Source organism: Danio rerio, chromosome 18 (assembly GCF_049306965.1).
Source record: "Danio rerio strain Tuebingen ecotype United States chromosome 18, GRCz12tu, whole genome shotgun sequence".
Taxonomy (NCBI): Eukaryota; Metazoa; Chordata; class Actinopteri; order Cypriniformes; family Danionidae; genus Danio; species Danio rerio.
The window spans coordinates 27537501-27552125 of record NC_133193.1 but is presented as its reverse complement, the minus strand read 5'-3'; the positions used below and the strand labels follow the sequence as shown (position 1 = coordinate 27552125).

The 14625-nt window shown below is 35.9% G+C and overlaps 1 protein-coding gene across 1 annotated transcript in view; it reads left to right on the top strand.

The window, feature by feature from the left end:
- Nucleotides 1-4746: 4746 nt before the first annotated feature.
- idh2 (isocitrate dehydrogenase (NADP(+)) 2) overlaps nucleotides 4747-14625 on the top strand; it is a 20638-nt gene continuing 10759 nt past the window's right edge. Inside the window, 2 exon segments of the mRNA NM_199564.1 lie at nucleotides 4747-4934; nucleotides 12167-12258. Coding sequence (NP_955858.1) covers nucleotides 4826-4934; nucleotides 12167-12258 — 201 coding nt within the window. The 5' untranslated portion in view covers nucleotides 4747-4825.

Genomic DNA, 14625 nt, shown 5'->3' with positions numbered 1-14625 from the left:
GATTACATAGATCTGTGTTAATAACTTAAAAAGCTATATTATACATGCCAGGCTAGTAGTTTTGCAAAAGCATGTTGCAAAGAAATACTAGCCTATGTGCTTGTCCATGATTGGCCAATTGCAAGAGAGATGGTGTAGTTCACTTTTCTGCTAAAGGTTTAGAAATGGTCATGGACATTATTGTTGATTTAAATGCATTTATAAGTTCTTATTAATAACACTACAGTTTTTTTTTCAATTGCTAACAAGCGTTTATTAATACTTAAAATACTTTTTTCTAAACTCTTATCACAGCAGCACACCTATCACACAACTAGCCAAAAAGTTAATTTTCTGTTCAAAAGCACACATTGCTAAATAAATAAAACTTTACAACAATTTATAAACCCTATCAAAACACAGTGAACCTGATTCAAGTCATTAATTCAAAATATTTTGATTTCTCCTGGCTGTTCTGTATTTGATACCTTATCTCCACCAGGTGGCACTTTGCTAAAATGCATAATTGTGATTATTATTTTTATTATTTTTTCTGTCTCCTTTTATTTTTTCCCCTAAATTCTGTTTAATAGAGAGAAGATTTTTTTAAACACATTTCTAAACATAATAGTTTTAAAAACTCATTTCTAATAACGGATTTATTTTATCTTTTACATGATGACAGTAAATGATATTTTACTATTATTTAATATTTTATTGTATAACGTTGGTTTGTTTTGTAGATTATCGAAAAAAAAATAGCTTAAAGAGGCTTTCATTCTAGCCAAAATAAAACAAATAAGACTTTTTCTAGAAGAAAAAAATATTAGCAGACATACTGTGAAAATTTCCTTGCTCTGTTAAACATAATTTGTGAAATTTTTAAAAAGAAAAAAAAAATTCAAAGGGGGCTAATAATTCTGGCTTAAACTGTATATATATATATATATATATATATATATATATATATATATATATATATATATATATATATATATATATATACATGTGTGTGTGTGTGTATACAGTCCAAAGACATGCGGTACAGGTTAATTGGGTAGGCTAAATTGTCCGTAGTGTATGAGTGTGTGTGTGAATGAGTGTGTGTGGATGTTTCCCAGATATGGGTTGCGGCTGGAAGGGCTTCCTCTGCGAAAACGTGAAGAACAAGTTGGCAGTTCATTCCGCTATGGTGATCACGGATTAAAAAGGGGACTAAGCAGACAAGAAAATGAAATGAAAAATTAAATATATACATGCATGCATTCACATTTTATACATATACAGTACTAGCTTAAATATGAGGTCGCTCAAGGTGCTCCAGTTACCCCCAAATCCAAAGACATGCACTAAAGGTGAGTGTATTGGTGTTTTCCGGTGTTGGGTGGAAGGGCACCCGCTGCGTGAAACATATGCTGGATAAGTTGGCGGTTCATTCCACTGTAGTGACCCCTAATTACAGTTTTTTCCAATTGTTTACACACATTTTCTGTAAGCAGGTCTCATACTGTCAGAACTTTACAAACAAATCACAAAATACGCACACATTGGGCAAAACTCTTCAATTCTGCAAAATGAAACTCTACGTTCAAAACGATGTAATTTCTTCTCAAAATGGTATTTTGTTTTCAAATGACACACACAAGCCATCTCATCAATAGACAATTATAAGAACAGTTGAACACTGATGTGCTTAATGTAAAACACTATGACCATTCATCATAATGACTTACTGTCAGCCTTTTTTGCTCAGTGTTACACTTACTACAGACAGACAGTATATAGGCCTACAGAAGTGCACTGTAAAATATTTCAGAAAATTGTTTTATACAAAACCCACAAATACCAAATACATTTTACTGTATTTTCCCCACAAAAACTGTGTACACAGTGTTCGTCCCAACCAACACAATACAATAACAACACAGTTACAGTAAAAACCAAAAATAAAAAAGGCAGCTATACTGCATCCTCTTTTCTGTTTGGTCTGACCAAGCATGTCACCTTGCATGGCGAATCCATCCAGGAAAAGCATCAACTGCTATAGGGATATACGTGTGTGTGGATGTCGGTCATACACTTTCCATCTCCAGGCAGAAAAACAATTCCTCAATAGGTTTGAGGAATGGAGAATATGGAAGGTGATAAACCACAAAAAAAAATTGTGGGTGGGCAGTAAACCAGTTATGATCCAGATGAGCTCTGATTTCTAAATTGAAATTCTGTGAGACAAGTGTTTACTCATGTGATGAGTTAGTATGCAAAGTAAGGCAACTGACTTTACAATTCTGAATGACAGTTTGTTCCTTGTGAAAACAAAAGATTTTCTGCATGAAAATTGTGCAAAATGCAGAGAATTGTGTGTAGTGTTTTGAAAAAAGTGTGTTGTAAACCTGCAATTTGAGTGTAAAGCAGGAATTGTGCTTGTAGTTTAGCAGAATTGGTTCAGGGGGTTGGTGTATAAGTTACATGTTGTAGAAATTGTGTCTGTAGTACAAGTAATTGTGTGTAAACAACTAAGAAAACTGTAATAAAGGGACTAAGCTGAAAAGAAAAATGAATGAATGAATGAATGAAAAAATGTAAAGCACAAAAAGCGTACCATAATAAAATCGATTTGAATATTATTTTGGCTAAAATAGTCAAAATGTGTGCTTAAGATGACCATCTGACAAGCTAATTCATTATAGTGCTAAAAATGTCACTAAAATGCAGCATTTACATTTCATAATTAAATAGAAAATGAGGCGTGTAATTGCAGAAAGGTCCACTTTTTGAAAGAGAAAAAAAAAAAAAACATTTTACCAGGCTGGCTATGGGCCTGTTTATTAATGGTCAATCTGATCCGGCTGTGAAAATAATTCTTTTTTTTTTGCTTTTGACCGGCAGTATGACTACTGTAAACAGAGCGATACTGTAGAGTAAACAGTTTCCTGTGAACTACACAGGTTTCAGTCCTGTGAATGACAACAGAGGTCATATTGACAAAGTTCAGTGAAGCAATATTTGTACGCTGATTTTCAGAATGACCTAGTCCTGACTGATATGACAACATAACATTCTTTACTGAACAGAAAAAGCTGACCACACTCATATCTAACAGTTTATTTGTCGTAACCTTGTGAAGTATTTGAGGAATTTAACATTTGAACAGACTGCGAGTCTAAGCAGACAACGTAATTTAAGGTCTTTTCACTGCAATTGAGTGAGACTGAAAGCAGTGATTCTGCCAACACTGTCTAATTTAATTATAGGTTTTTGCAGGTTTGCGAAAGTAATTGTAAGACTTTTTAAGACCATGTTAAGAAATTGTTATATGAATAATATGAAGAGAAAGTTTCTAAATGTTAATTCATGTGGAAAACAATGAGTTAATTTAATTGCTAAAATTACTACTTCGAACCAATCTCGATGAAGTTTAATTTTGTCTAGCAATTACGAGAGGGGTCTGGCTGCAGACTCGTTGCAGATGCAATCTGAGCTGCATCCAATGCTTTTTAATGTGCTCACCTAACCCCACTCCTAACTCTACCCCTTACAGTGATGTGACTATCTCCATTGAGTGCATGGTGTCAGACATTGCATCTCTGAGTGATGCAAACCCAGCTTGCATCATAAAGGCTGCATCCAGATACTATTGGCAAGTTATTGTACCTTCTAAAAACATTCTTCAGTATTTATTTAGTTTCCCAATGCATATATCTAAAAATTCTTAAATCAAGATACATTTTTGGGAAGCAAAATGATGAAATAAGAAATGTTGTTTTCTGTGGAAGTGATCCTAAGATTTGAAAAACAAAAATAAGCAAGTTTATGCTAATAAACATCTGCCGGTGGGCAAACAAAAAGTACAAAAAGTACTCTCAGATATCACCAATACTATTTGATATCAGTTCATTATTTTTTATGTATTACAATGCCTGTATAGTGTAAGATTTTATGATCTTGATACTACTGCAGACTACTTGACACTACTGCAGGTCTTACAGGAGATGTAAGACCTTTTGAAGGCATTCGTTTGGGGAGGGACTTTTAAATTCCTGTATTACGGCTTACAAAGTTTCCTACAACACAGTATATTTTGAGAGACAAAACATTATTGACCAAATTTGTAATAATATATTTCCACAACACTGTTATGTGCAGTAATATTATAATTTTACTGGCTACAACCTCTCAACCTTCAAACACTTCTGCCTTTTGGCTCCTTCAAATGACCTGCAGCAGCTCTACGACGCATGCGCATAAGCATCATGCGCACATCACCCGCCCATATTCTTTTACCGAGTATGGTGGAAACTCAATCCGGCTAAAATTAGCGGAGCTGCTCAGCAACCAGACAGACAGCGGAATGTGAAGAAGTTATCAGCCTGTTCTTTCAGCCTTTTCTTCGTAGTGAGTAGCGTACACATTTATGCCAGATAGCAACAAATAAAACACGACCACATTATACATAAGAATTCCCACAAAAAGTATAAAGTATGCTTAAACTGGTAAAAACCTGGAAATTGGATGAAAATGTAGACATTCCTGACGAGATCAAAATCGGAAATGACTCGGTCGCCTCTAAAGGGTTAACTGAAAACGAAAGAGAACGTGCGTACCGAGCGTTATCAAAAGTTACCAAGCGAAACATCGATGAGTTGCTTATTCAAATATGATTGGCCATTTACCACATCGGTGAGTTTCAGACCTGACCTCGTGTAATGGTGACGTCGCCACTGAGACGGAGGCGGAGAAGAGCTGCGTTTATTGCTGTCTGCTCCGATTCATTCGACCCTTCCTTCGACCGGAGTGAAGTCGGGCAGCAACCTCTAGTGTTTTTGGCGAGAGAGAGAAAAAAAACATGGCAGGTTATTTGAAGGTCCTAAGCTCTCTCAGCAGGTCTGCTGCCACTCTATCCAAAAGCCCCGCCGTTCTTGCTCCAGCTTGCCAGAGTTTGCAACAGAGGAACTGTGAGTTTATTTCCACTTTCAGGATTGTGTGTCAAAGCCGCATTAACCGGCGCGTTAACGCCGGTCGGTGCTTATTTGACCCGTTTTTAAATATAATGTTATCTCCTTAAATCACCGGCTTCCACTAAGACGCCGGTTGCCGTCTGTGGTGTTCGTTCACTTCGCTAGTGTGCAGATTTTCATCTTTAGTAGCTTTTCCTCCATCTCTAGCAGCTCTAGCAGAACGTTATTTTCGCTGTGACGTAACATAGGACGTGCAGCGGGAATCGCGCGGCCGCACAGGCAGAAGTCGAGCGACGTGCTCGCGCTTCTTTGTTCGCTAATAGGATGCCTTTAAAATAAAAACGAAGGGCAGAAAACGATAATTTAGGTTAGCTCAATACAGTGCATCCTTTTTATACAACTCTTTCTGAAAGGAAAATCCGGTTATTGAATCGTTGCTCGTTTGGACGATTTGATGCCTTTGCATGAGAGTCGCATGAATGTATTTTGGCGACACGGCATGAGGGATGAGTTATGAAACCTTTCGCGACTAAAATACTCTGTAAATGATGTAAACATGAAACCAACCCTTCATGTGATGTAAAGTAATTAACTTACCAGTTATATGAGTGTTCGTGTGGGGGGTTAAACTGTGTTTTGATAATACTGCAGTATAAAATCATTTCAAGGTCAGCCGGCCTGGCCCATACGTCATATTTTACTATTTGACTAAAGATAAGATTATGAAGTGTAAATGACCAACAGCATCATCAACTACATGAATTAATATATTTCAACACCGCACTGCACCGCCGCATTATTTTCCGTCTGGTCTAAATGTGCCCTGATTATAATGGAGGCTGCATCGATTTAAATGTCCTGCAGCAGCTGATCTCACGTTCTGGAGTTAGTAGTAGTAGTCTACAGAGTTATCTCCTGAAACATGTGTCTCGGGTCTTAAAGCAAGGGACATCTGGAGGACAGAACTCAACGTACTACTGTCAATGAATTAGTGTCATGTCCTGACACTAGCTGTCCCTGTTTGTTAGGTAATCAGTTGTCATGGGGGATTGTCCAAATGTCGGTGGTTTACTTGGCGTACACAGGCCATCATGTCCTCCAGGTCACCTTTACACTTTAATCTAAATCGGTTTGTCCTAATTGGCACCAGTATTCATTCATCACATCTGAATGATTATGTAATGACAAGCCATTTTTTGCACTTGAGGTGTACCACAATAAACTAGGCTGCCAAATTTATTGGAAAATGTGAGGCTTTGGCACTGGAGGTTGCATTAGTATGTCGTTCTTATGCCCTGTGGCAGTGTTGGTTATTGGCTCTTTAAGCAAGCTTCTAATATATGTGAAGTGCCAGCCACAGTTTATGCAAAACGTAGTGTTCTCAAAAGTTGATTAACATTTCAGAGTGCTTTTATTGGCATTTGTTCAGGATGAACTCCAAGCCCACTTGCTTGTTCTCTGTCATTAAAGTCACAAGGTTGGATTTGACTTTTGCCAAGAGGTTTTATAGGTTGTAATGAGAGCTGAGAAGCCGATGAAGTTTATTTATAAACCTTTGTGACATTTTCTGGAGCATAAATTGTATAATAATTATCTTCGAATATACAATTTGTTAGCATGTATTTTTATGAATTTAAATGATTTAGCTTTTTTAAATTGTTTTATTGGATTAAAGATTTGTCCATGTAAGCATGGTTTCTACTATTTGATGAAGAATCTGAACTCGTAACCCTGCTGATTAGTTTTTGCTAATTATTTTTTTAATGTGCATAATTTTTCATATTTTAGTTAGTGAGCATCAATCTAAATTGAAAACACTTTAGCAACATTTTTGTCAGAACTAAAAACAATTTATAGTTTGTTCATTGTAAAACATACTGCCCCTTAGAAACTTTCTCTTTTTGCTCAAGTGCTTTGTGAAATTTCCACGTGAACATGCTCGCCTCATGGGTTTTAAAACCTCTAACCTTCACATGCTCAAGTGTACACTTCTGTTTGCAAATGTCCCTGACAACAAAAAATGAGAGTCATGTGACAATGGTTGCTTGCTAGTTGCTATATGATATGCTCATGCTTTTTGTAGAGGCTTAAACCCTTTTTGCATGGGATTAGTATTACCTGGGGGCCTCTTGTGATTTATAAAATACCCCCTACGTCTGAGTTTTCAGTCGGTCTTGTTAGTTTTTTGTGGTGGAATTTTAACTTGGGATGTTTTTTAAAAAGGGCACAAGTCTAAATGCACTGAAATAGTTCATAAAGTCTTATCGGTGATATTTTACTGTCATTTTCACAATTACATGGTAGGCAGAGGAGGGAAACAGTTAATAAACCTTTTTAAAATCTAATAAACAAGTTCCCTAGTACCATTTGAATTCATTATTACATTGGTCAAAATAGAAAGTAAACTTATAATCATTACATATTTAATAATATAATGATAAATATTAGAATGAGTGCATTTAAATGTTTGCATGCAAATCAGTAAACAGAAAGCCACTTTTACGTGAGATTCTAAAGTTGCCAGATTTCTCATTGGCAGTTGACATCAAGTCACTGTATTATCAGTGTCAGTAACTCAAAAATGTGTGCGGGAAATCTGTCAGAAGCTGTGCTGTAGAGCTGCACAATTAATCGTGAAAAGATTGCGATCTCGATTCGACCTCCTAGACGATCTTAATCCAGCATTTCTACGATTCTGTCAATCATATTTTCAAGTTCAGGAGAGATGCAGTGGTGGCCGCGCAAGTCTTCACATTGTTTTACATGCGTTGTTCAGCAACGTAGACACCTCCAAATGGTGTTGAAAGAGTCACATACTGTGTAAGATATAATTAACCTAAAAAATGTCATTTCTGTCTTTATGTTATGTGTTTGCGACCGCAAAATCTCACGTGACATAAGCTGACCGTCAGCTGTTTCCACAGGGAGGGCGCGCGTGCCTCTGAATGAAGTTTACTTTAGTGAACATAACCTGCATAAACTGTGAATAACAGGTAATAAAGTTGTAAATAACATTCAGTTTGTGGCACAGAGTGATCGTTTGGGAGCCGTGCGGGAAGTGAACCGCTCTTAGCAGTGAAAATGAAACCAGCTGACTGATTCCAGCCCAAAAAATATCTCTAAAGTATTTAAATATATGTGTGTTTGTTTGTTTGTTTGGTGCTGTCTATGTTTGTGTATGTGTTTGAACGAGAGACAGTGTTTTGCAGTGTGTCTGTGTGTTTATACAGACAGCTTGTTTTAGCCTCCCCCTAAAATATAACACTGTATTTAGAAAGCATTGTCAATCCACCGTAATGCACCGAGATATCGAATTGAACCGAATCGAAGGCATGATAATCGTAACCGAACCGTGAGACCAGTATAGGTTCACACGTCTACTCCAAACACTACTCCAGGCATGTGCTACACTAGCTCACAAAATGGCTAGTAACGTTAAAGTAAACCTAGACATCCAGGAGTCTCCCGAAGCTTCCTGAGAAACTTGGGATGCCCTCAAACGAATGATAATTTTTTGGAAATCGCGGGTCTCCCCCCTGTTCCTTACATACGTCGCTCACCCCTCTCCACCGCATCCCTCCCAGTTCTTCAGGTACATTGGGCACAACTCACCCCCACCGCTCTGGTACATCGCACGCACACGCCCCCACCGGTATTCAGATACGTCGCACACCATAACCACTACCAAGGGAGTGGTGGAAAAAAAAAAACATCAGAGAGATCTTAATCGGTAGTGAAAATGTCGGGTTTAAAGAAAATGTTAAATGTAATAGAGCCCCGTTACATTATTCCTTCATAAGCCCATTTCAGTCAGATAATTCCTGCTTTCAGATCCACTGAAATAGTGACAGTCAAATCAAGCAGATCAGTGCTGTCTGAGGAAAAGGTGGACACTCATCTTTCTAAAAAAAAAAATACTTAAAAATTAGTTGAAACGGAGTTCCATATACAAACAAAATTTTTCTTTTCTTTTTATTTGTTTAACTGCTACAATATTATATTTGTTTTTTAAAGGAAGCTTTTTGGTCTTGAACATAAAGAAGGATTTGTTTTAATTGCTGCTAATCAGAAACCCCGGAAGTATAATCTTTTTTTAAATCTAATCCTATGATGTGACTTGTATTACAATTGTAGATTTGAATTTCAAATTAAGTTGAAAATTGTATTGAATTGTAGATCACAAGTGCTAGATTGATACTGAAGTTTTTGCAGAATCTGTTACCCAATTTATTTAATTTTGTTCAGGGGAATTTTGCTGCTGGAGCACGTTAGCTCATGTCATAGTTCAGCATAAATAAGTTGTTCATGGGAGGATTCATTCTCAATGCAGATGGCTGCAGTGTTGAATTGTAGCACGCTTACATAATCCTGCCCATACACTCCTACTCCTCCTGTTCTCAGCGTTTATGACTAGTGAGAGGATTCTTTTCCCCTGGATTCCCTGTTTATGTAATTTCTGTTCACAAACCCAATGAGGTTTCAAGCAAAAGACTTTACCCATAATGCACTTTTGGTTGACACAGCTGTGATCAGCGGTAGATGGATTTTTTTTAGGTCCATTTTTAACCCGTTGCAGCTTTTCATCTTTGATATCTTGGGATTAAAAAATCTTTTTAATTTTGTAACCTGTTAGCTGTGTGATATATTTTTTATAACAACAATTACAGTATATTTTGTTGTATACTCTTGGGGTGGTGCCTTATCTAGTTTATGCCTGTCATAAATAAAAACACATGGAATTATTCAGTAGGCGGTGGCATGTCTCACTGGATCATTTATTCAAATGATTCATTAAAAATGTCATTATATAAAGTCATCTATAAATTAAGTCATAGGTTGTATCAACAAACTAATCATTGGATCAAATGGTTCATTCAAAAACAGATTCATGAACTAAACACTTTTCAATTGTTTTTAAATATTTTTATCAAATCTGAAGACTATTTTGATTATAATACGAAAGGCTATCTTATGTAAAATGTTACTCCATCTGTAGTTGTTGAAATTTTGTGTACAATTCTCAAATTTGTGATCAAGTTTGCTAATTTTTAGAAATTTGACACGTCTTGCTTGCTTGCTTGATTACTCATCCTATAAGAAAACATGGAGGTATTTATTTTTTTGCTTTCTTTTTAGCATTTTTTATTTTAGCACAAATGATGACATTGTCATTGCACAAAAAAAAACAACAAATCTGATTTATTGTAGGTGATAAATATCATAAGCTTTAACTATGAAAGTCTCCATTGATTTATTTAAATTTTTTTAATACACAAGTTCTTTGATGGAGTATGTATTGCACTTTAAGCATGTAAAACATTTGACAGCTTTAATCTGTATACTGTAAACATTTTATATGAACCTGCACTGTAACTGAACTTTGACTGAATCTGAGATGAAATAGTTCAGTAGTAGTTTATAGACGGTCATCAGTGGAGTGAAGTAAATGTGTGACCCATAGTGCTTATAAAGCTTCTTATGCTAAGCTTTATTGATACCATTTTGTTGTTTATGAACTCGATTACAGTTTTCTTTAGTTTGATTGGTTCTTGCATGAAAAAACTTGCATGAGAAACTTGGCAAGTGGAACAAAGTCACTTGATTCCCTCTATGGCTCCCCCACCTTCCTCTACTTTGTCCCCACTAAGAGTGTGGAGGGGTAGTGTAAAATGACCTCCCATCAGAGGAGGAGGGAGCAGAAAATGACCTTTGCTTGCTTGCTTTAGTGGGAAAGCGTGGCATAAAAAGGTGTTTGGAACACTCGAGGAAGATATTTAGTTGGTGAAATTGCTGCAAATTGCTTCTTGTAGCAGGAATTAGGAGTGGGTGGATGAGTAATATTCTATCTTTATCATTCTCTCGAGGTTTGAAAACGCCCTTGCCAAAGTAGACTTTTGGACAATGCCAGGAATCCTTATCATTGTGTGATGACATTTTATAACGATAATTGACAGAACAATTCTAAATATAATGGAAATTTAGTTAAATATTGAATTTAGAACATTGTTGTTTTATAAATTGTTGAAATATTTCTGTGTTGATGATCTGTTTTCTATTAATATGATTGGCAATCAGCCAGCCAGTAAAGTTATAAGGGTGCATTGACCCAATTACCTTTAAAAATGAAACCTGGGCCAGTTTAATCCTGTAATCATTCATTACTCCTGCCAGAGGTGCACGCCTGACTCTCACGTATTTATATTGCTTCTGTTATGCAATTTGTGATAATGACGACAAGTTACTTCAGTGATTTTCTGCCAAGAAAGGATAACTGTTTTATAAAGTTTATATTATCTATAACTCTGCTCTTTGCAAGGAGTTTTTATATTTGCATTGTGTATGTCAAGAAAGTAACCATGTGCTAATGCAATTTGTTTTTGTAACACTTGAGTTGAAGATGGTTATGCAGCCTTTGCAGGAATTAATGAAACCAAAGTGTCAACTGTGTGTGTGTGAGTGTGTGTGTGTGTGTGTGTGTGTGTGTGTGTGTGTGTGTGTGTGTGTGTGTGTGTGTGTGTGTGTGTGTGTGTGTGTGTGTGTCTCTATTACAGTATGAAATCTACTGTTGATCATTACATGGGTTGCATCTTGACATGTATGCAATTATATATGAATCAGAAATAAAGTTAGGAAGTAATGTTCGAATATGGTAGTATTTGATGTGGTCAGATAGCTGTCTTGAGAACATCTTTTTACAAAATTGATTTGGATTAGGGTGTCTAATTCACATCGTAATGCCATCTCTTTGATCATGTACAGAGCAGTGTTATAAAGGTAGTGCAATGCAGGCGCATGTGAAACGGTGTGTAAGTGTTTGCGAGACCAAAACATCCTCATTTGCTGGCTTGGTGCAGTTAAATGGCCTCCCTGGCAGTTTATTTTTTTCTTTTCATAGTAAATGATACATTATTTCTGTGCATTATTTATGAGCTTAATAGCTGATCCAGTGTCAGCAAGAATGACAGTTCAGTGCTAGTGATGCACAACGTGTTTCTTTAGAAACCAGAAATTGTACCGCCGACTAGTGACCAACCAGTGCAATGACTGCCAACATTTAGTGCCAAAGTCTCTAGTGGTGTGAACAGGGCTTTGTCTCTGTATTATTCTCCTACTTGAGGAACCACTCATTTCCGGGTGTCTCACAAGTGGGGTAAAAACACAATCACTTATTCAGGCTTGAATGGAAAAACTGGCTTGTAAGAATAATTAGTTTTTGTTTTATTTGACAGATGCCGATAAACGTATCCAGGTGGCACAGCCGGTGGTGGAGATGGATGGAGATGAGATGACCAGGATCATCTGGGAGTTCATTAAAGAAAAGGTGCTTAAACGGCAAGCGTCTGAGTGAGCGAAAGAATGAGGAGGAGGGAAGCAGTGTCTGTCTGGTCTATTTTTAAATCTGTGATACATACACACAAACAGAGAGAAACAGAACGCAGGAGGGAAAGATGTAGAGGGCAAAGGAAAGAGAAGTGAGTAAGAAGCCTAGACAGACACAGACAGAATGAAAATTGGGTTAGACAAGAGTAGAGAGACAAAAGGAGACGGAAATTGGAAAGGGAATGCGACAGCATCTCTAGGGAGAATTAAAGGGATGAGGAGAGAGTGGAGGAGTGATCGGCGTGTTATACAGATCTCCTTTTTTAAAGCGACGGCATGATAGGCTTACTGGGAGAGTTACGCGTGAAGACTGAGATTATGTTCGCGTCACGCAGGGGGCAGAGCCAGCATTGAGGTCATTCTCACTGACTGGCCGTCTGTCTCCTCAAGAGACAGCAGATGGTGATGGTGACGTTTCACAGGCTGAAAATATTCTGCTGATTCTTTAGAGAATCAGAATAGGCTTATTATTTATAGCCAGCAAATCAACACCATTAGTCCAGAAACTAGTAAATGTGGTGTTTATAATCAAGCAGAAGTCATAGAGTCCTATGCTGCATAAATTCAATCTCTGTTCCTAAGTCTCTGTTATGACACAATGATGTACTAAATAGCTATTTTTCCCCGATTGGTGTAATAAAACATTGATTTCATGTGTCTAGGCAAGGGCCGATAACCGTTATCAAGGTATACTGCGGTTTGGAAAAGTCAAGTTTTTAAAACTATCAATATTTTCTGTTATACTGTTCCTGCAATCTTTACATATAAGTTTTTTAAGGACAACAGTATCTCCAGCAGAAAAGATATCCAAAGATGTCGTTTTAAATTGTAAAGAAATCTGTTTTTGACACTAATAAAGACAATGCAGAAGTCAATGATTCATTTGAATTATTTAGCCTTTCGTGTTTACTGCTCCAAAATATTTAAAATATTTCTCAAAATAAAACATATTGCCTGCGTTCAAAGTCTCTTACTACTCAGTAGGTGCTGCATTTGAATTTGAATTTACTACTCGACCAATAGAAAAGTATGTTCTATACAGTATGAATGCAGCCCAGTCATTTTACATTTGCCATTTTATTATGATCACGTGACACCCGCTTCACTCCCATTCATGAATTATCTCGCAGTGCATCATAGGATAGCGTAGCGTCATAGAATGGTAAAAAAGGTCAGTAGGTTTTAATAAATAAAAAAATAAAAAATATATATATATATATATATATAAATATACACACATATACACACACACATACACACACACATGCATATAGATATATAAAAGAAAGTGTTGCCAAAAAAAAAATCTTATATACAGTTGAAGTCGGAATTATTAGCGCCCCTGTTTATATTTTTGCCCAATTTCTGTTTAATCTTTTTCATGAAGACAGTAAATAATATTTTACTAGATATTTTTCAAGACACTTCAATACAGCTTAAAGTGACATTTAAAGGCTTAACTAAGTTAATAACGTGAACTAGGCAGGTTAGGGTAGTTAGGCGAGTTATTGTATAACGATGGTTTGCTCTGTAGATTATTGAAAATCTACAAAATCTAAAAAAATAGCTTAAAGGGGCTAATAATTTTGTCCCAAAAATGTTTTTTTTTAAATTAATAACTGCTTTTATTCTAGTCGAAATAAAACAAATAAGACTTTCTCCAGAAGAAAAAATGTTAGACATAATGTGAACATTTCCTGAATCTGTTAAAAATCATTTGGGAAATATTTAAAAAAAGGAAAAAAAAATCAAAAGGGGGCTAATAATTCTGACTTCAACTGTATACACACACACACATATATATATATATATATATATATATATATATATATATATTTATTTATTTATTTATTTATTTTTTGCCAACACTTTCGACTTTTCTGACAAAGGTGTCATGAATCAGTTCTTTACATAATATTAGTTTAATAGATTTCCTAGTAATTAATACATATTTTTTGAATATTGCCCCTTTTGGAAAAAAATATGAAAATAGAGTTTCCGTAGGTCATGGAATTTATGGGATAACATGAAATTTTAAACAGTCTCTTCTTGGGAGTTTTTTTATTTTTTTTTTATTGTACAAGTTGTGAAATATCAGGGATTTTTGTTTTGTTGTTTTCAAATAAGATTTTCGTTTATCAGATTTTAAAATTATTATTATTATTATTATTATTATTATTATTAAATATTGTGTTTATAATGTTGTTATAATACTGACCTTTCATTAGGCTGTACCTATTACAACTGTTTGTGGCTATTGTGTGTCTGCTTAATGCTCTACACAACAACTGTCTGTTTTTCTGATCAT